Below are 25,912 nucleotides of genomic sequence, written 5' to 3'. Positions count from 1 at the left end.
TACATTTATTATCTTATGCTCGTCATCTGTATTGTTTGCAACTTCCCCTGCAGCACTGATTTGAGCTCCACCTATTGTTTTTGCTCATTTATTGCAAGTTTGGTATAAAGTCTGGTCTGTTACATGTTGCCTCAGTCGTCCTATTGTAATAATGGGGAAGGACCTAGCCTTTCTTTGGCACTGATGCAGTTAAAAAAAAAAAGAAAAGAATGTTCCCGGAGTTAGACCTCTCTGAACTGTTGTTAGGCCGAGCTAAGAGGGAACTTAGTGCCCTGATCAAGCCTCGAGTGTTTATAGGGTTTGTTCCTAACATAATTCCTTGTGGGCTGCAGTACTTATAACCAGCCACAAGATGCCACTGTCCCGGGTGCAGATGCCAGGTTGAGTCTGCCAGCAGTATTACAGATAGTGATGGGGTTAATGTTGTGTGATGACAGCCCACAGAGAGTGGGTAGATTAGGAATCTCTGCTTAGCTTACAGCAACAGGAAGTGATGGGTCAGTAAAGGTTAGGACAGTGAATCATACGGGCAGCCTGAGTATATGGTGGCTGCTAGGGTAGACGGGAGCTCCATACCCTCAGATAGTGTGATCATCAGTGTAAGGATCTCCCTGTGCAAGAGTCCTGTTAGCCGGCCGGAGCTGAATGGAGATATTGAGAACCCAGGGCACTTCTAGTCTGCAGGTAGCAGAGGAAGATTAATAGGACTCCAGGCTAAGACGTGGGGGAGATATTGGATCCAAAACACTGCTGGTATTGCAGAAGAGTCTCTTGGGCTAGAGATTAGAGTCACAGAGATGCTTCACCTAAAGAGGAAACCAGGGCTGCAGATGTTGCCAGCGCCTGTGAGGGAGATAATAACCTGTCGGGCCTTATCCATTATATCTGCCTGTAAATATTGTACATATTCCTCTTCCCCAAGTAAAGTCCAAGTTATGGTTAAGAACCTCGTGTCCTCTGAATTTATTGCTGCCCTGGTCCCAGAAGAGAAGTGCCTGGAGACAGCCGCGATCGGATGGTTTGAAGTGGAGAGTCCCACATACACAGCCACACATCAGAGGGAGGACACGAATTGTCTGTAGGGTGCCAGAGCGAGAGGGGGCTACAGCCCGCCCACGACTACCTCGCCGGGGCTCCTTACACTATGAATAAGGGTGTTGTACACACCAGAAACGCGTCAGGTTTCTGAGGTTTAATTTTAGCATGTTTTAGTTTTTTCTTCAATAAAGAACAACTTTTTAATTATTTTCTGTTGGATGTGCCAGTGGATTTCCCTTTTCTTCTTCATTTGCTTGTGATCACAAATGGGTGCGGCACCCTCAGGATGGATTCCGGCTGACATATGGTTTTGAAATCGACAACGTGGTAAGCTTTCTACATTTCCTCTCCCCTCCTCCCTTCTACGCCATTCTCTGTGGTACCAGTAATCCTTAAACATTGAAAGTGGGAACGAAACTTGCCCGTTTCTGGAAGAGGACGGATCTATTAATCTGAAGGAAGAGCTCAACACAACAAAGTCTGCTTCATCGAATCAGGACCAAATAGCAGTTATAAGATCATCTTCTAAGACTACAAAGCTGTGAGTGACACCGGTGTCAAACTGTTTCAGGGTGTAGAGTAGGTTTCTCTAGTTAGGGCGCTGTAGCAGCGCGGCCTGATTATCAGAAGCCAGATAGGAAATTAGCAGAGAGTAGCTGATAGAAATTGTTTTTACTGTTTGTACTGTAATTTGCATTGCTATAGCTGGAGCACGGCTTGTGTGACGCGCTCCAGCTAACTCTTCTTGTATTGCCACTATTGTATTTTTCATTACAACTGTTAGTCTTATTTTCCGGCATATAATCCTCTGTCTCTCGATAAAGCCGGTGTTTTGTTTCTGTCTCCTCATCTACTGTACCATATTTGAGACCTGCCTTGCGGTGTTCTTTGGACGCCGCTACATAACCTCCATTTTGTGAAATTGGACATTGCCAACCTACACAACAATTATTAGGCACTAGCAGGAAAGGAACATTACTTTGCTCACATTGCTTCAGCTATTCTAATGCAATCAAGCCGCATCATTTTCTACATCCACATATGGCTATAGCCTATCGGATCAGTGGATTTTACACTAGCAAGGGAATATGACCTATTGTGATAACTCTAGTGAATGAAAGTCTTTTTTCTGTTGATATGATACTATCTTTGATATGTTGATCTGCTACATCACAGGGTTATTTCTATGTATTTTTTTACTTCCTTCTAGACACGTTGAAATGTACCACTACTGGATTGGCAAGTACACCAGTATCCACTGACACTTCTGACTACATTTTATTCTTTTCTGTTCCTGACATTTATCCTCCTTCCCAAGATTAGCCTCATTCTGCTCTTTATTCCCAACATGAATACTTCAGCTTTTCATCTACACTCTTCACTCGTCTTTCCCATTTATCTTTTTCCCTCTATCTTTTATACCATCCTTCTCTACCCATCCCATACCCCTTTATCTCCTGTCCCTTCATCTATTCCCACAGGCTCCTACATGCTTTCCTGTTGATGCATCGCTCGCGAATCTCTTCAGACACAACCCTTCTAACGTGCTGTGTCATTGGCATGGGCTCACTTATACAAGCCCCCGGCTGACGCAACGCTCGGGTCACTCGCAGGGACTCTGTCCTCTATCACACTTCTATAACTACCTTCACCAGCACTGGCCACACTCCATAACATAACTCATGCAGTCACACTCCAAATCACGAGCAGCCACTTCCGCTCGCCACTCTTATTTCAATAGATTCCCTCTTCAGCTCCTCAGCCAACCCATCAATGTTACGACAGCTGCAGTAACTATCAGGATGCTATTAGCATCATACCTCAACTCAACTGCCCTCATTCTTCCATATGCCTCATCTCACCCAGTACCGGTGTACACCTCCACTAAGATTTGATGTTTTTTGCTAATGGTATGATTATCCTTTCTTTCTGTTCATTTAATTGCTCCATGCCTACAATATAAGAGCAACTGTAATCCATAGGGTCCCCATATATAAATGTAAACCTTCTATCTTGTGGCCAGTGCAGTTGGTGATGCAGAAAGAAGGGACAACGTGGCAGCTGGCTGAGGAACCATTTTTATTGGGAATGGTTGTGAGCTTGATGACACTGAGAAGCCTCTGATTGGATTGGAGATCTTGATCCCTAAATTATTCTAAAAGACAGCAGTGGCAGTGTAACTGCACAGAGAGAACGAAAGACGCTAAATCAGGAAGGTTGAAGAAATACATGAAGGAAAACAAGGGCAGCAACATGGAAAAGAAAGCAGATAACAGCAGACAGAGCAACATCCCATCTGTTATCAGTAAGGAAAAAGCCTGATCCATTATACAAAACATCAAGGAAATCTTTATACAGTACAATTTATCAGGACTAAGTCAGTGAGAGGAGTCACCGGAGAGCGCGGAGGACCAGCGATTACTAAACATGTGACATATCGGCATTGAGCACAGTGACCTGACTAGGACTGAAACTGAGGAAACTACCTCCATCTTTATTGATATTTTCATAGGCCAAAGTCTACAATTGTCATTATCTTGGAGACATTAATCTGAGAGATTATTAAGAGATCTTCTATGTTTAAAGGTGCTATTAACACGAAATTCCCACCAGATGTCGGTCACTACCCATCCAATCCATACTGGCAAAGAAATCAAACCATAGATGTCTACTAATTATGTGTAACAATGAGAAATGACACAGGGAAAAAGTATTGAACACGCTTACTAAAATTTAACACCCCGTACAAAAGCCTTTGTTGGCGATGACAGCTTAAAGGCGCCTCCTGTATGGAGAAACTACTCGCAGGCATTGCTCAGGTGTGAATTTGGCCCATTCTTTCACACAATCTTCAACTACTCAAGGGGAGGAGGCATTTTGACAAAGCTGTGCACGGTACTTCCAGGACATACATGACCTATAAAGCTGCGGAGGGCAGCCATTCAAATTGTTATGAACGCCTCCACACCACCCAACAATGTTATGGCGGTGTTTGAGTTTTCGGAGAGGTGGTAGCTTTCCAGAGAACCAAAACCACCCCATGGTCACGGAAGAAGGGCAGACGGCATCACCACCACCAACTCAGATGCAGCCACTGCCCTCACATTATGGGCATCACAAACACCCCACACACAGACGGAAACTGAAAACACAAAATGTATTTATTTTATTCACTTATAGAGAACCATTAATTCGACAGCACTTTACAGACATTATGGGCACTGTCCCCATTGGGGCTCACAATCTAAGTTCCTTATAAGTATGTCTTTGGAATGTGGGAGGAAAACGGAGAACCCAGAGGAAACCCACGCAAACACGGGGAGAACATACAAACTCCTTGCAGATGTTGTCCTTGGTGGGATTTCAACCCAGGACCCCAGTGCTGCAAGTCTTCAGTGATAACCACTGGAATCACTGTTTATTTATTGTACCCGCTTATATAGCGCCATTAATTCCACAGCGCTTTACAGGCATCAGCTATTTTATTTCCAGCAGTAATAAAAGTGATTAAGTGTCAATTAATGTTATCTGTACCTCATAATGATGCCAGAGAAAAATATAACTTATCCTCAAAAGGATATGGATAATCACCTGACTGTGTGAAATTAAAAAAAAAAAAAAAGTTTTTTGGACCCTAAATTTTTTCAAAATGAAGATCCAGAGTTGAGTGATCAGTAATATGTGATGATAAATCCTATTGTCATTCAGAGCTGATAGGTGACAGATTACTATATATTATGGCTTTCACTGGATTCTTGGCTCTTTCATTTAAAAAAAAAAAGACTGAATATAAAAGTAACACCCTGGTAATAAAGAGATGAAGATGACTTGTGTGAAGTCTAAAAATAATGCTAAAATAGCTGTTAGACCACTGCAGTTATGAGTAATAATAATGACATTTCTGCCAGAAATAAATGTTAACGAAGACTTGCAGAAATCTAAAGACCCCCTGAATAAACCTAGAAGAATACTCCATAAACCCATCACTGCCCGCACTGTACATCGAGACCAGCAATTGTGTAAGGACAGTTTGTGTTTATCATTAATAGGAACCTGTCGGGTCAGATAACGCTGTTAGGGCGAATCTGCAGGTTATAGTGTTAGAGAGTTGCCCGGCCGATGTACTGAAAGTGCGGCTCTGGGGGTAAAAAGTGACTTTATCCCACACGGGAGACGCCGGCGCGGCTACATCACTGCTGAAAACACTGTGCAGAGCGGCTGTAAGCGCAGCACGCTCCGCACTAATGCACTGCATTAACCCTATATCTGCAGGTTCATTTTAAAGGTTTTTAGCGGCTCTTTCAGGTTGCAAATAAAGTGAAAAAAAAAGACAAGTATTTCCCATTTTTCATTATAACTTCCCCCTCCCGATATCATGAAAAAAGGAATATAAGAATAACTTAAATATTAAGCCTTTTTATGCTGCCATATCCGAACAGGGGAAATTACAGAGGCAATAAAAGAGCACGCGCCATAAAACCCTCTAATGTCCTTGAGTCAGGAAAGGGGAGAGGGTGGGGAGTAAATGATCCGGTCTCATGGTGTAGATTTGTTTTTAGCGATGGAGTCTGTACGTTTCTAACTACCCTGATGTTAGGCCTCATTCAGACGTCAGTGACTTTCTCCAACTAAAATAATCAGTCCAAGTTTCATCAGTGATTTTTTTATATGAGTGTTTGGTCGGGTGGCAATTTTTACCGAGTTTCATTCGTTGTTCTCAGATTTGCAGAAAATGTTTCTCTATCCGTTAATGAAGAACGGACGGCGCACGGACGACATCCGAGTGCAGACCGATGATTTATTCCTGCACCTATAGACTCGCATTGCTGATTTATATCAGACACTTGGGTCAATATCGGATGTCTCCACCATTTTGGCGGACGTCTCGGTCAGACATGGCAATAGCCCCGTTCACTTATAGATGCGAATGTGAAAAACATGGATCTGGTAAGAGAAAACCGGAGGTGTGAACGAGGCCTGAGGTGTCAGTAGTAATGCCTGATTATATACATAGAGGGTATATACACAGGACGTATATACACGATTTACTGCAGGTTTCGCCTGGTGACATGTCGGCTTCACAGGTATTGTTATTATCTTTCATTTCTTCCCTCTATATTCTGCAATGTTTTTTGTGTTTTCAGCCACTGAGTGAAAGTAAAATGCTTGAATAAATGTAGTTTTTTTCTTTTTGCATCTAACAATGTGAATTGTTCCCTCCTTTTCCTACCGTCGTTATTACGCTGCTTTTTATGTTTTGCTGTAAAATCATTTTCCGGCCCGGTCTGTGTCTTATTTATACTGACGTTTTCTCGCTCGCCCCCGTTATTTATACTGATTGTGATTGTCGGCTCCTTTCTGAGCTCTGCGCGGCGTTTTCTCGCTCGTTCCCGTTATTTATCCTGATTGTGATTGTCGGCTCCTTTCTGAGCTCTGCGCGGCGTTTTCTCCCTCGTCCCCGTTATTTATACTGACTGTGATTGTCGGCTTCTTTCTGAGCTCTGCGCGGCGTTTTCTCCCTCGTCCCCGTTATTTATACTGACTGTGGTTGTCGGCTCCTTTCTGAGCTCTGCGCGGAGTTTTCTCCCTCGTCCCCGTTATTTATACTGACTGTGATTGTCGGCTCCTTTCTGAGCTCTGCGCGGCGTTTTCTCGCTTGTCCCCGTTATTTATACTGACTGTGATTGTCAGCTCCTTTCTGAGCTCTGCGCGGCGTTTTCTCGCTCGTCCCCGTTATTTATACTGACTGTGGTTGTCGGCTCCTTTCTGAGCTCTGCGCGGCGTTTTCTCGTTCGCCCCCGTTATTTATACTGAATGTGATTGTCGGCTCCTTTCTGAGCTCTGCGCGGCGTTTTCTCGCTAGTCCCCGTTATTTATACTGAATGTGATTGTCGGCTTTCTGAGCTCTGCGCGGCGTTTTCTCGCTCGCCCCCGTTATTTATACTGTGATTGTCGGCTCCTTTCTGAGCTCTGCGCGGCGTTTTCTCGCTCGCTCCCATTATTTATACTGAATGTGATTGTCGGCTCCTTTCTGAGCTCTGCGCGGCGTTTTCTCGCTCGCCCCCGTTATTTATACTGAATGTGATGGTCGGCTCCTTTCTAAGCTCTGCGCGGCGTTTTCTCGCTCGTCCCCGTTATTTATACTGAATGTGATTGTCGGCTTTCTGAGCTCTGCGCGGCGTTTTCTCGCTCGCCCCCGTTATTTATACTGACTGTGATTGTCGGCTCCTTTCTGAGCTCTGTGCGGCGTTTTCTCGCTCGCCCTCGTTATTTATACTGAATGTGATTGTCGGCTCCTTTCTGAACTCTGCGCGGCGTTTTCTCGCTCGTCCCCGTTATTTATACTGACTGTGATTGTCGGCTCCTTTCTGAGCTCTGCGCTGCGTTTTCTCGCTCCCCCCAGTTATTTATATTGAATGTGATTGTCGGCTCCTTTCTGAGCTCTGTGCGGCGTTTTCTCGCTCGCCCCCGTTATTTATACTGACTGTGATTGTCGGCTCCTTTCTGAGCTCTGCGCGGCGTTTTCTCGCTCCCCCCAGTTATTTATATTGAATGTGATTGTCGGCTCCTTTCTGAGCTCTGCGCGGCGTTTTCTCGCTCGCCCCCGTTATTTATACTGAATGTGATTGTCGGCTCCTTTCTGAACTCTGCGCGGCGTTTTCTCGCTCGCCCCCGTTATTTATACTGACTATGATTGTCGGCTCCTTTCTGAGCTCTGCGCGGCGTTTTCTCGCTCGTCCCCATTATTTATACCTGCTTTCCCCTCAGTTATGGTCTCTTGGCTCTGAGGGTCTCGGGGGTATTTTAGTGGTTTTTGTGCCTCGTTTGCTGTCGCTATCGATCATTTACCATCACTTTCCTTCTCTGCAGCAGTTTCTCCCTCATTGATAACAGCTCATGGATTATTCAGATATTTATAAATGGAGATTTTGGAGGCTTCTGCTATTTTACACTCCTGACTTCCCGCTACATTTACTGACATGACCAGTATCTATAGATAGAGCTCAGCCGCTGCTCTGACTGACTTTCTTCACAGGAACCATCTTTTGTGAGGTAATTTTGCCTCATGGAATCACTAAATCGCTAGAACCTATTCACACTGAGGCCATTTACAGCGAGGAGCTGTCTGCAGTGTAACTATCAGAGCTTTGCTGTGTAATGGCGCCATACACAAGTTTCCTGCCCTAACACAGCTCAGTAACTATCCTCTCGGCATCGCACATGTGATTAAAATGGCGCCGTCACCCTCGCATCGCTCCTTTTATACCCTCTGTGGACAGAGCGTCGTAGCCTAGATAGTCAGCGACACCTATTGGTGGGAGGACGGATTGAGATTTGATATTACACAGTGTGCTATAGGACCTTACATGACGTCACGCCCATGTGACCAGACTCCCAGCTGCGTTACCTGCTGTGTCAGGACCTTCAATGACGTCATGCTCATGTGAGTATACGCATGCGCGTCCCTGCTGGTGTCGAGGCTGCTCTAACAGCTGCTGTGAAGTCTTGTATGCAGAAACATTGTATAAATAAAGTTGTGTGACACTGGAGGCAGACTACAGAGCGTGTGGATGCAGCAGAGCTGAGTTGGCAGTGTGGCACATTTACCAGTGACTGGTTGTAGCAGAGCTGTCACCATTCAGCAGTCTCAGCTCATTACACTGATGCGGCGGCTGCAGAGTGTGTGGAGGCAGCAGAGCTGAGTTGGCAGTGTGGTACATTTACCTGTGACTGGTTGTAGTAGAGCTGTCACCATTCAGCAGTCTCAGCTCATTACACTGATGCGGCGGCTGCAGAGTGTGTGGATGCAGCAGAGCTGAGTTGGCAGTGTGGTACATTTACCTGTGACTGGTTGTAGTAGAGCTGTCACCATTCAGCAGTCTCAGCTCATTACACTGATGCGGTGGCTGCAGAGTGTGTGGATGCAGCAGAGCTGAGTTGGCAGTGTAGCACATTTACCAGTGACTGGTTGTAGTAGAGCTGTCACCATTCAGCAGTCTCAGCTCATTACACTGATGCGGCGGCTGCAAAGTGTGTGGATGCAGCAGAGCTGAGTTGGCAGTGTGGCACATTTACCAGTGACTGGTTGTAGCAGAGCTGTCACCATTCAGCAGTCTCAGCTCATTACACTGATGCGGTGGCTGCAGAGTGTGTGGATGCAGCAGAGCTGAGTTGGCAGTGTGGCACATTTACCAGTGACTGGTTGTAGCAGAGCTGTCACCATTCAGCAGTCTCAGCTCATTACACTGATGCGGTGGCTGCAGAGTGTGTGGAGGCAGCAGAGCTGAGTTGGCAGTGTAGCACATTTACCAGTGACTGGTTGTAGTAGAGCTGTCACCATTCAGCAGTCTCAGCTCATTGCACTGATGCGGTGGCTGCAGAGTGTGTGGATGCAGCAGAGCTGAGTTGGCAGTGTGGTACATTTACCAGTGACTGGTTGTAGCAGAGCTGTCACCATTCAGCAGTCTCAGCTCATTACACTGATGCGGTGGCTGCAGAGTGTGTGGATGCAGCAGAGCTGAGTTGGCAGTGTGGCACATTTACCAGTGACTGGTTGTAGCAGAGCTGTCACCATTCAGCAGTCTCAGCTCATTACACTGATGCGGTGGCTGCAGAGTGTGTGGAGGCAGCAGAGCTGAGTTGGCAGTGTAGCACATTTACCAGTGACTGGTTGTAGTAGAGCTGTCACCATTCAGCAGTCTCAGCTCATTACACTGATGCGGTGGCTGCAGAGTGTGTGGATGCAGCAGAGCTGAGTTGGCAGTGTATGGATGCAGCAGAGCTGAGTTGGCAGTGTGGCTCATTTACCAGTGACTGGTTGTAGCAGAGCTGTCACCATTCAGCAGTCTCAGCTCATTACACTGATGCGGCGGCTGCAGAGTGTGTGGATGCAGCAGAGCTGAGTTGGCAGTGTGGCACATTTACCAGTGACTGGTTGTAGCAGAGCTGTCACCATTCAGCAGTCTCGGTTCATTACACTGATGCGGCGGCTGCAGAGCGTGTGGATGCAACAGAGCTGAGTTGGCAGTGTGGCACATTTACCAGTGACTGGTTGTAGCAGAGCTGTCACCATTCAGCAGTCTCAGCTCATTACACTGATGCGGCGGCTGCAGAACGTGTGGATGCAGCAGAGCTGAGTTGGCAGTGTAGCTCATTTACCAGTGACTGGTTGTAGCAGAGCTGTCACCATTCAGCAGTCTCAGCTCATTACACTGATGCGGCGGCTGCAGAGTGTGTGGATGCAGCAGAGCTGAGTTGGCAGTGTGGCACATTTACCAGTGACTGGTTGTAGCAGAGCTGTCACCATTCTGCAGTCTCAGCTCATTACACTGATGCGGCGGCTGCGGTGCGCGTGGATGCAGCAGAGCTGAGTTGGCAGTGTGGCACATTTACCAGTGACTGGTTGGAGCAGAGCTGTCACCGTTCAGCAGTCTCAGCTCATTACACTGATGCGGTGGCTGCAGAGTGTGTGGATGCAGCAGAGCTGAGTTGGCAGTGTAGCACATTTACCAGTGACTGGTTGTAGCAGAGCTGTCACCATTCAGCAGTCTCAGCTGATTACACTGATGCGGCGGCTGCAGAGTGTGTGGATGCAGCAGAGCTGAGTTGGCAGTGTGGCACATTTACCAGTGTCTGGTTGTAGCAGAGCTGTCACCATTCAGCAGTCTCAGCTCATTACACTGATGCGGCGGCTGCAGACGGATTTCTCTAGTAATAAAGGATTTTACACTGGGAAAAAGTTCTTGAAATCATTTTTTTTCTAGATTTTTATTCTTTTTTTTGTTATTTTTTTAATCTCCGTATTTTTTTTTATTTTTCTATCGCTGCGGCCGTGTGGAGACTTGTTGTTTTTTGTTTATTTTTGGGGGGAGTTGAATTGTTTTTGGGGGGTTGCATTGTTTTTTTGTTTTTTGGGTGGGAGTTGCATTGGTTTTTTTGGGGGGAGTTGCATTGATTTGTTTTTTTGGGGGGTTGCATTGTTTTTTTGGGGGGTTGAACTGTATTTTTGGGGGGTTGCATTGTTTTTTTTTTTTGGCGGGTTGCATTGTTTTTTTTGGGGGGGTGCATTTTTGGGGGGTTGCATTGTTTTTTTGGGGGGTTGCATTTTTTTGGGCGGGTTGCATTGTTTTTTTGGGGGGTTGCATTTTTTTGCGGGGGGTTTCATTGTATTTTTGGGGGGTTGCATTTTTTTGGGGGGGTTGCATTGTATTTTTGGGCAGGTTGCATTTTTTTGGCGGGTTGCATTGTTTTTTTTTTGGTGGGTTGCTTTGGTTTTTTTAATGTCGTTTTTAGGTTTATGTAATTTCTTGATTATATTTATTAACTCTTTCTGGGGGATTTATCGCGGGGGGTCCAAGACTTTAATACATTATTTTTTATAGCAGTCAATGGTTTTAACCCCTTCCTGACAGGGCCATTTTCTGTTGTCTTTTTTCGCTTTCGTTTTTTCCTCACCTTCCCAGAGCCGTAACTTTTGTATTTTCCATCCACGTCGCCGTACGAGGTCTTGTTTTTTTGGGGGGGCGAGTTGTACTTTTGATTGACACCATTCATTTTATCATTTGATGTAAAAAAAAAAAATTCCAAGTGCAGCGAAATTGCAAAAAATATATATTTTTTATTTACTGTGTTGACTATATGGTAAAACTGAGCTGTCAGTATGATTCCCCGGGTCGGTACGAGGACGCAGACACCAAACGTCTGGAGGTTTTATTTTATTTAAGTAGCAAAAAATAAAAATGTGCCATTTTCTGAGACCTGTAAGGTTTTTATTTTTCGGGCTCTGGGGCCGGGCGGCGGCTTATTTTTTGCGCACCGGGCTGACGTTTTTATTGATACCATTTTGGGGCAGATACGATGTTTTGATCGCCCGTTATTGCATTTTATTGCAATGTTGCAGCGCCCAAAGAAAACGTAATTCTGACTTTTTGATTTTTTTTCTCATTATGTCGTTTGCTGATTGGGTTAATTTTATATTTTGATAGATCGGACTTTTACAAATGTAACAATAATAAATCTGTTTACTTCTTTTGGATCCATATGACTTTATTTCGGCATCTCCAGCAGCACGTGGAGTCTGGCCCCTCCCACACATGTGACTGATCACATGACCATGACATCACCAAAGGTCATTGTGCTCCTCTGGCGGTACTGGCTCCTTCCACACATGTGACTGATCACATGGCCATGACATCACCAAAGGTCATTGAGCTCCTCTGGCAGTACTGGCTCCTCCCACACATGTGACTGATCACATGACCATGACATCACCAAAGGCCATTGCGCTCCTCTGGTGGTACTGGCTCCTCCCACACATTTGACTGGTCACATGGCCACGACATCACCAAAGGTCACTGCACTCCTCTGGCGGTACTGGCTCCTCCCACACATGTGACTGGTCACATGACCATGACATCGCGAAAGGTCATTGCGCTCCTCTGGCGGTACTGGCTCCTACCACACATGTGACTGATCACATGACCATGACATCGCGAAAGGTCATTGCACTCCTCTGGCGGTACTGGCTCCTCCCACACATGTGACTGATCACATGACCATGACATCACCAAAGGTCATTGCGCTCCTCTGGCGGTACTGGCTCCTTCCACACATGTGACTGGTCACATGGCCACGACATCACCAAAGGTCATTGCGCTCCTCTGGCGGTACTGGCTCCTCCCACACATGTGACTGGTCACATGGCCACGACATCATCAAAGGTCATTGCGCTCCTCTGGCGGTACTGGCTCCTCCCACACATGTGACTGGTCATATGGCCACGACATCACCAAAGGTCATTGTGCTCCTCTGGCGGTACTGGCTCCTCCCACACATGTGACTGATCACATGACCATGACATCACCAAAGGTCATTGCGCTCCTCTGGCAGTACTGGCTCCTCCCACACATGTGACTGATCACATGACCATGACATCGCGAAAGGTCATTGCACTCCTCTGGCGGTACTGGCTCCTCCCACACATGTGACTGATCACATGACCATGACATCACCAAAGGCCATTGCGCTCCTCTGGCGGTACTTGCTCCTCCCACACGTGACTGATCACATGACCATGACATCGCCAAAGGTCATTGCACTCCTCTGGCGGTATTGGCTCATCCCACACATGTGACTGATCACATGACCATGACATCACCAAAGGCCATTGCGCTCCTCTGGCGGTACTGGCTCCTCCCACACATGTGACTGGTCACATGGCCGCGACACCCTCTCTGGTCCTTTCCCTTTCTGTGGCAGGGGGAGCAGGATGGCCGGTCTGGAGCTGCTGTCGGATCCGGGGGAACGGGAGGAAGGCCGGGGAGCTGCGGAAGGTCCAGGCCCGGATGGGAGTGTTCACACAGGCTGACGGCTCTGCGTACATGGAGCAGGGGAGCACCAAGGCGCTGGCGGTGGTGTACGGACCCCACGAGCTGTCCGCTGCTGTTTTCTGCACCAGATACATTTTGGGCCGATTCATTATTGTATTTGTGCCTTTTTTTGTTTCATTTTTGGTGTTTCTTTTCCTGTTTTTTTTTATTTTTTATTTATAATTCCACGTGTGTCATGAACACTAAAACACAAAAAAAACACAAATTATGATTCGGGGCCCAAATACTATTGGAAAGATACTAAATGTTTAACTTTACAACAACCAAGCTTTATTGACATTGTACAGCGCTGACACTGGCTCCGTCCTCTGTTTCTTTTTTAGATCCGCGGCTCTCGGGCCAAAACCCTACACGATCGCGCGGTGGTGAACTGCCAGTACAGCATGGCCACCTTCAGCACCGAGGAAAGGAAGCGCCGACCGCACGGGGACCGCACGTCCACCGAGATGACCCTGCACCTGAAGCAGACGTGTGAGGCCGCCATCCTCACCAGCTGTAGCCGCGCTCTCAGATCGATATATACGTGCGGGTGAGACGGGGCGACGCACAGGGTATCGGTGCAAAATGTCCTCCTGTATTGTGCCTCCAGCTGTATATAGTGCAAGCGATTAAATCCCTGATTCACTACGTTATTTAGTAAAATAAATGGCGCTATTCAAAACTCCCAACTGTCTCCACAAAACACGAGCTGTTGGTCGGCGATGTGGATGGAAAAATGAGAAAGTTGTCTCTGTTGGAGGAAGAGGAGAACAAAAACAAAAGCACAAAAATGAAAGCCTGGGAGCGCTCGCCTGGCCGACCACCGTGCCCGGGAGCGCTCGCCCGGCCGACAGCCGCCTCCGCCGTGCACGGGAGCAACAACGAGACGGTGAGTGGACGGCTGGGCGGTGAGTGGACGGCTGGGCGGTGAGCGGACGGCGGGACGGTGAGCGGATGGCAGGAGGGTGGGAGTGTGAGCGGATGGCAGGAGGGTTGGCGCCGTGGGAGTATGAGCGAATGGCAGGAGGGTTGGCGCCTTGGGAGTGTGAGCGAATGGTGGGGCGGTGAGCGGATGACGGGAGTGTGAGCGGATGGCAGGAGGGTGGGAGTGTGAGCGGATGGCAGGGCGGTGAGCGGATGACGGGAGTGTGAGCGGATGGCAGTAGGGTGGGCGTGTGAGCACATGATGGGTCGGTGAGCGGATGGCAGGGCGGTGAACGGATGACGGGAGTGTGAGCGGATGGCGGGAGGGTGGGAGGGTGGGCGGGGTGGGCGTGTGAGCGGAAGCCGGGAGGGTGGGGTAGGAGCGTGAGCGGAAGCCGGGAAGGTGGGGCAGGAGCGTGAGCGGATGACGGGAGTGTGAGCGGACGGCGGGACGGTGAGCGGATGGTATGATGGTGAGCGGTTCTCCATCAGTATTTTGTGGTGCTGAGTGCGGCTGCTCTTTTCTGTGATGTTTTTCTGTACAAAGCCGCAGAGGAGCAGTCGGGCCGAGCACCAGAGAGGACACAATAGGGAACATGGCCGCTCAGATCCGAGGAGCTACAGGAACGTTTCCTGCCCTCTTTAAATTTAGGTCCTTGAATCCTAGCGCCCCCACATTAATGTTACAGAGACCCCAGAGCGGGGGCTGTTCCTCTCTCCAATGACCATTGGGCCTAACAGCAGCTGGTTTGCCGCAGACCTGCGAGTTGAAGCACTGACACTTCTGCTGCTTGTGGGGATCGTTGCACTTTCTTATAAAGCAGCTGGGGATTCTCAAAAGGTGGAAACAAAAAAGCTGGAAAAACACTGAAAAAAAAATCACCAAAAAGAAAAAAAAAAAAAAAACTCAAAAAAAGCAAAGAGGAAATTATATAAAAATAATGCTGAAAAAAGAAGCTTCAGGAAAAAAAGGTCCTTGTTTCCTTAAGAGTCTTCCTTTAAGAAAAAAAAAAAGACGTTCTGCGCACTTAACCCTTTTAATGACTGTTTTTTACTTCGGCTTCTCTATAGGACTTTAAAAAACGGAAGAAAAAATTGTTTATAATAAAAAGTGGCAGAAAAAAAGCTCAAAATTCATGTTTAATACAGAACTTACCTTCCCATCTATGGTCACATCATCTCATCTCACATGGTAAGACCACTACATAATTAGGCCAATCTGGGGTCTGGCAAAGTTGGGTGACCCCCCCCAAACAGGAGAGGGAGAGGCAGCCATACCGGGTGTTGACCCCCCTGACGGAAGAGAGGGAAAGGCGGCCGTGCCGGGCAACGACCCTCCCCGACGGAAGAGAGGGAAAGGCGGCTGTATCGGGTAATTACCACCAACGGCAGAGGGAAAGGCAGGCAAAACGGGCGATGACCCAACTCTTCTTTTTAATCCAAATTTCAAGGAATGTGATATTTTCACACGATACTACATTTCTGCCACTTTCTACATTCTGTTCATCACTTTTCGATTTCTCACCATTTCCAAACCTCTGCTGCCAGTCAGAGAAAAGAACATTCCCGTTCACCTTTCCTCTTACACGACATCTGTGTATTCTGGAAACTATAAGGCTATGTGCCCACAATGCAGAAATGCTCCGGCTTTTTCCTGAGCGTTTCTGCATCTCCCTGGCAGAAAAAACGTATGTGGATTGTGCCTGCGGATTGTACCGGCGGATTCTACGTGCGGATTGTGCGTGCGGATTGTACAGGCGGATTGTGCATGAGTTTTCCTGCCGGGGACAAGCGGATGTGAAGCGTTCTTCACTTGCATTTCCGCATGCGGGTTGACAAGCGCTTTCCAAGCGATTTTAGCATCACTTGGAAAGTGCTTGTCAACTTGGTCACACTATATAAATCCATGCAACTAGCATGGATTTATATAGTGTGACCGAAAGAATGGTAAAAAATAAATCTTTAGTTACCTTCTGCTGGCCCCCGCAGTTTTGCTTCGCTCCGTCCTGGCGTGCCGGCAGCTCGCGGTACACTGAAGGACCTGCCGTCACATGACTATGATGTCAGCGCAGGTCCTTCAGTCCACCGCGATCTGCCAGCATGAGAGGAGGAGTGCAGCGGCACATGCTGAGCACATGCTGCGGAAATTTCCACTGCGGGTTGTCATTGCGGAAAAATACGCAGCACTACCAATTATTTTGCGGAAGCGCTGCGTTTTCGCCACCATTGACTTGCATTGGAACGCATGGAATCCGCATCACTGGATCTGTACATGCAGGATCCATGCGTTTCAATGTGCGGATGGTACCCAGGTGTGGAGGACAGGAGACTCTCCTCCGGACCCAGGTACCATAGAACCTGTAAAAAAAAAAAGAATAAAATAAAAAATAAATATTATATTTACCTTCTGGCGGCCCCCGGTCTCCTTGTACTCCCTTGCTGGCAGCTCACGGTGGACTGAAGGACCTGCGCTGACGTCATAGTCATGTGACGGCAGGTCCTTCAGTGCAGTGCACCGCGAGGTGCCGGCAGCCAGAACGGAGCGAAGCAAGACTGCGGGGGCCATCGGAAGGTAAGTATAGATTTATTTTTTTCCATTCTTTAAAGGTCACAGTATATAAATCCATACCTTTTGCATGGATTTATATAGTGTGACCAAGTTGACAAGCACTTTCCAAGTGATGCTAAAAGCACTTGACAACCTGCATGCGGAAATGCATGTGAAGAACGCTTCACATCCGCATGTCCCTGGCAGGAAAACGCATGCACAATCCGCATGTACAATCTGCATGCACAATCCACATGTACAATCTGCATGTACAATCTGCATGTACAATCTGCATGTACAATCCGCATGTACAATCCGCATGCGTTTTTTCTGCCAGGGAGATGCAGAAACGCTCAGGAAAAAATCCTGAGCATTTCTGCATGGTGGGCACATAGCCTTAGTGTGCGCTGCTGCTGAGCTCAGTTATAGCCCCGACTGACACACTGTCACTAACCCTCAGCTCTGCGGGCAGGAGACCTGGACCACTTCACATCCTTTAAATGTAAATCAGATCATTTCCACTCACTTACAGCGAGCAGAAATAGAATACTGCAGAATAAATAGCTTTTCATTAGTAAAGGGCTTTTCCATTTTACCACATAAGGCATTTCCCTTTATTGCGCAACATAAAAAACTTGAGCAATAATATAAAAAACAAAAACGTTTCTTATTTATTAAAGCAAAACATAGAATATATCCCTGTGTGTCCTCGGCTCCATCCCCTCAGCCCACGCTTCTCTGCGGAGATCCGGCTTTTATGGCTCCTCTCTCCACACACAGCTCCATAGAGTCTCATCCATGCTGCCCCCCGATCTCCGACACCTCCTGTAAGCGGTCGCGCACCACCTGCTCCAGCACCGCGTACACGTCCTTACACGCCTTGCTGGCCGCATCCATCACTCGCTCCAGGTGATCCTCGTGCAGCCGCGAGTTCATCTCCAGCAGCGCGATCTGCTCAGACTTGGGTAACAGAGCTAAAGACAAGTGGGGTCCCCCTGCCGATTCCTCCACGTAGCTGAGATCCACCAGCGGCGTGTCCTCGATGAAGCCGGCTGAGCTGGCGCACACGTAGTCCCGCATGGGGATGCCGGTGTCGATCAACGCCAGGGTGGCTGCGTTCACACACGTGCAGTAATTACCGCCATCTGCTTGCAGGATTTAAAAGGGATAAAAAAAATAAATCATATAATTACATTATAACCTAAAATTATGCTACACGGCCCATCCCCAGTGACAGACGGCTGACAACAGAGAGCGACAGATGACAGTCCTAGCTTGATACAAGAGGTGATTGTATTTATCTGCAAAGGAAACAAGCAGATTTCAAAGGTACCGTTACTGTGTTTGGCCGATAATAGAGAGCAATAGAAGTACAGCAAACAGTGGTAGGATAAGGCTCCAAGCTTTGGACACTGTACAGATAAGGCTCTGTACACGTTAGCCTGAGGTCGGCCGAACCCGCCAATATCGACAGTTTCAGCCGACGGTCTAATTTGTATGTGGTCTGGATTGATGTCGAGTGGATATGTCTGATTTCTGACTACTGATCACTTTGCTCTCTCTGAGATAAGTCAGTGCCTTTCTCCCAGGGAATACAGGAGTGCGGTCGGGCAAGTACTCCCGGGCACGGCGGAGGCGGCTGCGGGCCGGGCGAGCGCTTACAGGCACGGCAGAGGCGGCTGCCGGCCGGGCGAGCGCTTCCGGGCACAGCGGAGGCGGCGGTCGGCCGGGCGAGCGCTCCCAGACGCGGCGGTCGGCCAGGCGAGCGCTACCGGGCACGGCGGAGGAAGCTGCCGGCCGGGCGAGCGCTCCCGGGCACGGCGGTCGGCTGGGCGAGCGCTCCCGTGCTTTCATTTTTGTGCTTTTGTTTTTTTTCTCCTCTTCCTCCAACAGAGACAACTTTCACATTTTTCCATCCACATCGCCGACCAACAGCTCGTGTTTTGTGGAGAAAGTTGGGAGTTTTGAATAGCGCCATTTATTTTACTAAATAACGTAGTGAAACAGGGATTTAATCGCTTGCACTATATACAGCTGGAGGCACAATACAGGAGGACATTTTGCACCAATACCCTGTGCGTCGCCCCGTCTCACCTGCATGTATATATCGATCTGAGAGCGCGGCTACAGCTGGTGAGGATGGCGGCCTCACACGTCTGCTTCAGGTGCAGGGTCATCTCGGTGGACGTACGGTCTCCGTGCGGTCGGCGCTTCCTTTCCTCGGTGCTGAAGGTGGCCATGCTGTACTGGCAGTTCACCACCGCGCGATCGTGTAGGGTTGTGGCCCGAGAGCCGCGGATCTAAAAAAGAAACAGAGGACGGAGCCAGTGTCAGCGCTGTACGATGTCAATAAAGCTTGGTTGTTGTAAAGTTAAACATTTAATATCTTTCCAATAGTATTTGGGCCCCCAATCATAATTTGTGTTTTTTTTTGTGTTTTAGTGTTCATGACACACGTGGAATTATAAATAAAAAAAACAGGAAAAAAAACACCAAAAATGAAACAAAAAAAAAGGCACAAATACAATAATGAATCGGCCCCAAATGTATCTGGTGCAGAAAACAGCAGCGGACACCTCGTGGGGTCCGTACACCACCGCCAGCACCTTGGTGCTCCCCTGCTCCATGTACGCAGAGCCGTCAGCCTGTGTGAACACTCCCATCCGGGCCTGGACCTTCCGCAGCTCCCCGGCCTTCCTCCCGTCCCCCCGGATCCGACAGCAGCTCCAGACCGGCCATCCTGCTCCCCCTGCCGCAGAAAGGGAAAGGACCAGAGAGGGTGTCGTGGCCATGTGACCAGTCACATGTGTGGGAGGAGCCAGTACCGCCAGAGGAGCGCAATGGCCTTTGGTGATGTCATGGTCATGTGATCAGTCACATGTGTGGGAGGAGCCAGTACTGCCAGAGGAGCGCAATGACCTTTGGTGATGTCATGGTCATGTGATCAGTCACATGTGTGGGAGGAGCCAGTACCGCCAGAGGAGTGCAATGACCTTTGGTGATGTCATGGTCATGTCATCAGTCACATGTGTGGGAGGAGCCAGTACTGCCAGAGGAGTGCAATGACCTTTGGTGATGTCATGGTCATGTGATCAGTCACATGTGTGGGAGGAGCCAGTACCGCCAGAGGAGTGCAATGACCTTTGGTGATGTCATGGTCATGTCATCAGTCACATGTGTGGGAGGAGCCAGTACCGCCAGAGGAGTGCAATGACCTTTGGTGATGTCATGGTCATGTCATCAGTCACATGTGTGGGAGGAGCCAGTACCGCCAGAGGAGTGCAATGGCCTTTGGTGATGTCATGGTCATGTGATCAGTCACATGTGTGGGAGGAGCCAGGCTCCACGTGCTGCTGGAGAAGCCGAAATGAACTCATGTGGATCCAAAAGCAGTAAACAGATTTATTATTGTTACATTTGTAAAAGTCCGATCTATCAAAATATAAAATTAACCCAATCAGCAAACGACATAATGAGAAAAAAAATCAAAAAGTCAGAATTACGTTTTCTTTGGCCGCTGCAACATTGCAATAAAATGCAAAAACGGGCGATCAAAACATCGTATCTGCCCCAAAATGGTATCAATAAAAACGTCATCTGACGGCGAAAAAAAATAAGCCGCCGCCCGGCCCCAGAGCCCGAAAAATAAAAACCTTACAGGTCTCAGAAAATGGCACATTTTTATTTTTTGCTACTTAAATAAAATAAAACCTCCAGACGTTTGGTGTCTGCGTCCTCGTACCGACCCGGGGAATCATACTGACAGCTCAGTTTTACCATATAGTCAACACAGTAAAGAAAAAATATATTTTTTTTGCAATTTCGCTGCACTTGGAATTTTTTTTTTTTACATCAAATGATAAAATGAATGGTGTCAATCAAAAGTACAACTCGCCCCCCCAAAAAAACAAGACCTCGTACGGCGATGTGGACGGAAAATACAAAAGTTACGGCTCTGGGAAGGTGAGGAAAAAACGAAAGCAAAAAAAGACAACAGAAAATGGCCCTGTCAGGAAGGGGTTAAAACCATTGACGGCTATAAAAAATAATGTATTAAAGTCTTGGACCCCCCGCGATAAATCCCCCAGAAAGAGTTAATAAATATAATCAAGAAATTACATAAACCTAATAACGACATTAAAAAAACCAAAGCAACCCACCAAAAAAAACAATGCAGCCCCCCCAAAAAAACGCAATGCAACCCGCCCAAAAAAACATTGCAACTCCCCAAAAAACAATGCAACCCCCCCAAAAAAACAATGCAACCCCCCCAAAAAAAACAATGCAACCCCCCCCAAAAAAAACAATGCAATGCAACTCCCCCCCCCCAAAAAATAAAAAACAATAAGTCTCCACACGGCCGCAGCGATAGAAAAATAAAAAAAATTACGGAGATTAAAAAATAAAAGAATAAAAATATATAAAAAAAATGATTTCAAGAACTTTTTCCCGATGTAAAATCCTTTATTACTGGAGAAATCCGTATGCAGCCGCCGCATCAGTGTAATGAGCTGAGACTGCAGAATGGTGACAGCTCTGCTACAACCAGTCACTGGTAAATGTGCCACACTGCCAACTCAGCTCTGCTGCATCCACACACTCTGCAGCCACCGCATCAGTGTAATGAGCTGAGACTGCTGAATGGTGACAGCTCTGCTACAACCAGTCACTGGTAAATGTGCCACACTGCCAACTCAGCTCTGCTGCCTCCACACGCTCAGCAGAAGCCGCATCAGTGTAATGAGCTGAAACTGCTGAATGGTGACAGCTCTGCTACAACCAGTCACTGGTAAATGTGCCACACTGCCAACTCAGCTCTGCTGCATCCACACACTCTGCAGCCACCGCATCAGTGTAATGAGCTGAGACTGCTGAATGGTGACAGCTCTGCTACAACCAGTCACTGGTAAATGTGCCACACTGCCAACTCAGCTCTGCTGCATCCACACACTCTGCAGCCGCCCCATCAGTGTAATGAGCTGAGACTGCTGAATGGTGACAGCTCTGCTCCAACCAGTCACTGGTAAATGTGCCACACTGCCAACTCAGCTCTGCTGCATCCACACACTCTGCAGCCACCGCATCAGTGTAATGAGCTGAGACTGCTGAATGGTGACAGCTCTGCTCCAACCAGTCACTGGTAAATGTGCCAGACTGCCAACTCAGCTCTGCTGCATCCACACACTCTGCAGCCACCGCATCAGTGTAATGAGCTGAGACTGCTGAATGGTGACAGCTCTGCTACAACCAGTCACTGGTAAATGTGCCACACTGCCAACTCAGCTCTGCTGCCTCCACACGCTCAGCAGAAGCCGCATCAGTGTAATGAGCTGAAACTGCTGAATGGTGACAGCTCTGCTACAACCAGTCACTGGTAAATGTGCCACACTGCCAACTCAGCTCTGCTGCATCCACACACTCTGCAGCCACCGCATCAGTGTAATGAGCTGAGACTGCTGAATGGTGACAGCTCTGCTACAACCAGTCACTGGTAAATGTGCCACACTGCCAACTCAGCTCTGCTGCATCCACACACTCTGCAGCCGCCCCATCAGTGTAATGAGCTGAGACTGCTGAATGGTGACAGCTCTGCTCCAACCAGTCACTGGTAAATGTGCCACACTGCCAACTCAGCTCTGCTGCATCCACACACTCTGCAGCCACCGCATCAGTGTAATGAGCTGAGACTGCTGAATGGTGACAGCTCTGCTCCAACCAGTCACTGGTAAATGTGCCAGACTGCCAACTCAGCTCTGCTGCATCCACACACTCTGCAGCCACCGCATCAGTGTAATGAGCTGAGACTGCTGAACAGTGACAGCTCTGCTACAACAAGTCACTGGTAAATGTGCCACACTGCCAACTCAGCTCTGCTGCATCCACACACTCTGCAGCCACCGCATCAGTGTAATGAGCTGAGACTGCTGAATGGTGACAGCTCTGCTACAACCAGTCACTGGTAAATGTGCCACACTGCCAACTCAGCTCTGCTGCCTCCACACGCTCAGCAGAAGCCGCATCAGTGTAATGAGCTGAAACTGCTGAATGGTGACAGCTCTGCTACAACCAGTCACTGGTAAATGTGCCACACTGCCAACTCAGCTCTGCTGCATCCACACACTCTGCAGCCGCCGCATCAGTGTAATGAGCTGAGACTGCTGAATGGTGACAGCTCTGCTACAACCAGTCACTGGTAAATGTGCCACACTGCCAACTCAGCTCTGCTGCATGCACATGCTCTGCAGCCACCGCATCAGTGTAATGAGCTGAGACTGCTGAATGGTGACAGCTCTGCTACAACCAGTCACTGGTAAATGTGCCACACTGCCAACTCAGCTCTGCTGCATCCACACACTCTGCAGCCACCGCATCAGTGTAATGAGCTGAGACTGCTGAACAGTGACAGCTCTGCTACAACAAGTCACTGGTAAATGTGCCACACTGCCAACTCAGCTCTGCTGCATCCACACACTCTGCAGCCACCGCATCAGTGTAATGAGCTGAGACTGCTGAATGGTTACAGCTCTGCTACAACCAGTCACTGGTAAATGTGCCACACTGCCAACTCAGCTCTGCTGCATCCACACGCTCTGCAGCCGCCACATCAGTGTAATGAGCTGAGACTGCTGAATGGTGACAGCTCTGCTACAACCAGTCACTGGTAAATGTGCCACACTGCCAACTCAGCTCTGCAGCCGCCGCATCAGTGTAATGAGTTGAGACTGCTGAATGGTGACAGCTCTGCTACAACCAGTCACTGGTAAATGTGCCACACTGCCAACTCAGCTCTGCTGCATCCACACACTCTGCAGCCGCCACATCAGTGTAATGAGCTGAGACTGCTGAATGGTGACAGCTCTGCTACAACCAGTCACTGGTAAATGTGCCACACTGTCAACTCAGCTCTGCTGCCTCCACACACTCTGCAGCCGCCGCATCAGTGTAATGAGCTGAGACTGCTGAATGGTGACAGCTCTGCTACAACCAGACACTGGTAAATGTGCCACACTGCCAACTCAGCTCTGCTGCATCCACACACTCTGCAGCCGCCGCATCAGTGTAATCAGCTGAGACTGCTGAATGGTGACAGCTCTGCTCCAACCAGTCACTGGTAAATGTGCCAGACTGCCAACTCAGCTCTGCTGCATCCACACACTCTGCAGCCACCGCATCAGTGTAATGAGCTGAGACTGCTGAACAGTGACAGCTCTGCTACAACAAGTCACTGGTAAATGTGCCACACTGCCAACTCAGCTCTGCTGCATCCACACACTCTGCAGCCACCGCATCAGTGTAATGAGCTGAGACTGCTGAATGGTGACAGCTCTGCTACAACCAGTCACTGGTAAATGTGCCACACTGCCAACTCAGCTCTGCTGCCTCCACACGCTCAGCAGAAGCCGCATCAGTGTAATGAGCTGAAACTGCTGAATGGTGACAGCTCTGCTACAACCAGTCACTGGTAAATGTGCCACACTGCCAACTCAGCTCTGCTGCATCCACACACTCTGCAGCCGCCGCATCAGTGTAATGAGCTGAGACTGCTGAATGGTGACAGCTCTGCTACAACCAGTCACTGGTAAATGTGCCACACTGCCAACTCAGCTCTGCTGCATGCACATGCTCTGCAGCCACCGCATCAGTGTAATGAGCTGAGACTGCTGAATGGTGACAGCTCTGCTACAACCAGTCACTGGTAAATGTGCCACACTGCCAACTCAGCTCTGCTGCATCCACACACTCTGCAGCCACCGCATCAGTGTAATGAGCTGAGACTGCTGAACAGTGACAGCTCTGCTACAACAAGTCACTGGTAAATGTGCCACACTGCCAACTCAGCTCTGCTGCATCCACACACTCTGCAGCCACCGCATCAGTGTAATGAGCTGAGACTGCTGAATGGTTACAGCTCTGCTACAACCAGTCACTGGTAAATGTGCCACACTGCCAACTCAGCTCTGCTGCATCCACACGCTCTGCAGCCGCCACATCAGTGTAATGAGCTGAGACTGCTGAATGGTGACAGCTCTGCTACAACCAGTCACTGGTAAATGTGCCACACTGCCAACTCAGCTCTGCAGCCGCCGCATCAGTGTAATGAGTTGAGACTGCTGAATGGTGACAGCTCTGCTACAACCAGTCACTGGTAAATGTGCCACACTGCCAACTCAGCTCTGCTGCATCCACACACTCTGCAGCCGCCACATCAGTGTAATGAGCTGAGACTGCTGAATGGTGACAGCTCTGCTACAACCAGTCACTGGTAAATGTGCCACACTGTCAACTCAGCTCTGCTGCCTCCACACACTCTGCAGCCGCCGCATCAGTGTAATGAGCTGAGACTGCTGAATGGTGACAGCTCTGCTACAACCAGTCACTGGTAAATGTGCCACACTGCCAACTCAGCTCTGCTGCATCCACACGCTCTGCAGTCTGCCTACAGTGTCACACAACTTTATTTATACAGTGTCTCTGCATACAAGACGTCACAGCAGCTGGAAGAGCAGCCCTGACACCAGGAGGGACGCGCATGCGTATACTCACATGGGCATGACGTCATTGAAGGTCCTGTAACACCGCAGGTAACGCAGCAGCTAGTAATCTGGTCACATGGGCGTGACGTCATTGAAGGTCCTGTAACACAGCTGGTAACGCAGCAGCTAGGTGTGTGGTCACATGGTCGTGACGTCATTGAAGGTCCTCACAGAGTAGGTAACGCAGCTGGGAGTCTGGTCACATGGGCGTGACGTCATGGAAGGTCCTATAGCACACTGTGTAATATCAACTCTCAATCCGTCCTCCCACCAATAGGTGTCGCTGACTATCTAGGCTACGACGCTCTGTCCACAGAGGGTATAAAAGGAGCGATGCGAGGGTGACGGCGCCATTTTAATCACATGTGCGATGCCGAGAGGATAGTTACTGAGCTGTGTTAGGGCAGGAAACTTGTGTATGGCGCCATTACACAGCAAAGCTCTGATAGTTACACTGCAGACAGCTCCTCGCTGTAAATGGCCTCAGTGTGAATAGGTTC

General features: G+C 48.5%; 1 protein-coding gene across 2 annotated transcripts; it reads right to left on the bottom strand.

Annotated features, from left to right (window-relative positions):
• Positions 1-17,526: 17,526 nt before the first annotated feature.
• LOC141152816 (exosome complex component RRP41-like) lies at positions 17,527-25,560 on the bottom strand. Of its 2 annotated transcripts, none has more exons than XM_073637470.1 (3): positions 25,423-25,560; positions 18,973-19,178; positions 17,527-18,036 (listed from the first exon to the last, which is right to left on the bottom strand). In XM_073637470.1, exons 2-3 carry the CDS (start codon positions 18,976-18,978, stop codon positions 17,671-17,673), a joined length of 372 nt encoding a protein of 123 aa, XP_073493571.1. In that variant the 5' UTR covers positions 18,979-19,178; positions 25,423-25,560; the 3' UTR covers positions 17,527-17,670. The 2 variants fall into 2 exon arrangements, with proteins under 2 accessions (XP_073493571.1, XP_073493570.1); XM_073637469.1 differs by lacking the exon at positions 25,423-25,560 and adding an exon at positions 19,455-19,714.
• Positions 25,561-25,912: the final 352 nt, after the last annotated feature.

The sequence above is a fragment of the Phyllobates terribilis genome, unplaced genomic scaffold (assembly GCF_046119375.1).
Source record: "Phyllobates terribilis strain yellow unplaced genomic scaffold, ASM4611937v1 Scaffold_7__3_contigs__length_470593459, whole genome shotgun sequence".
NCBI classification, from domain to species: Eukaryota; Metazoa; Chordata; class Amphibia; order Anura; family Dendrobatidae; genus Phyllobates; species Phyllobates terribilis.
The sequence above is the reverse complement of the archived record's forward strand: the minus strand, read 5'-3'. Positions and strand labels throughout refer to the sequence as shown.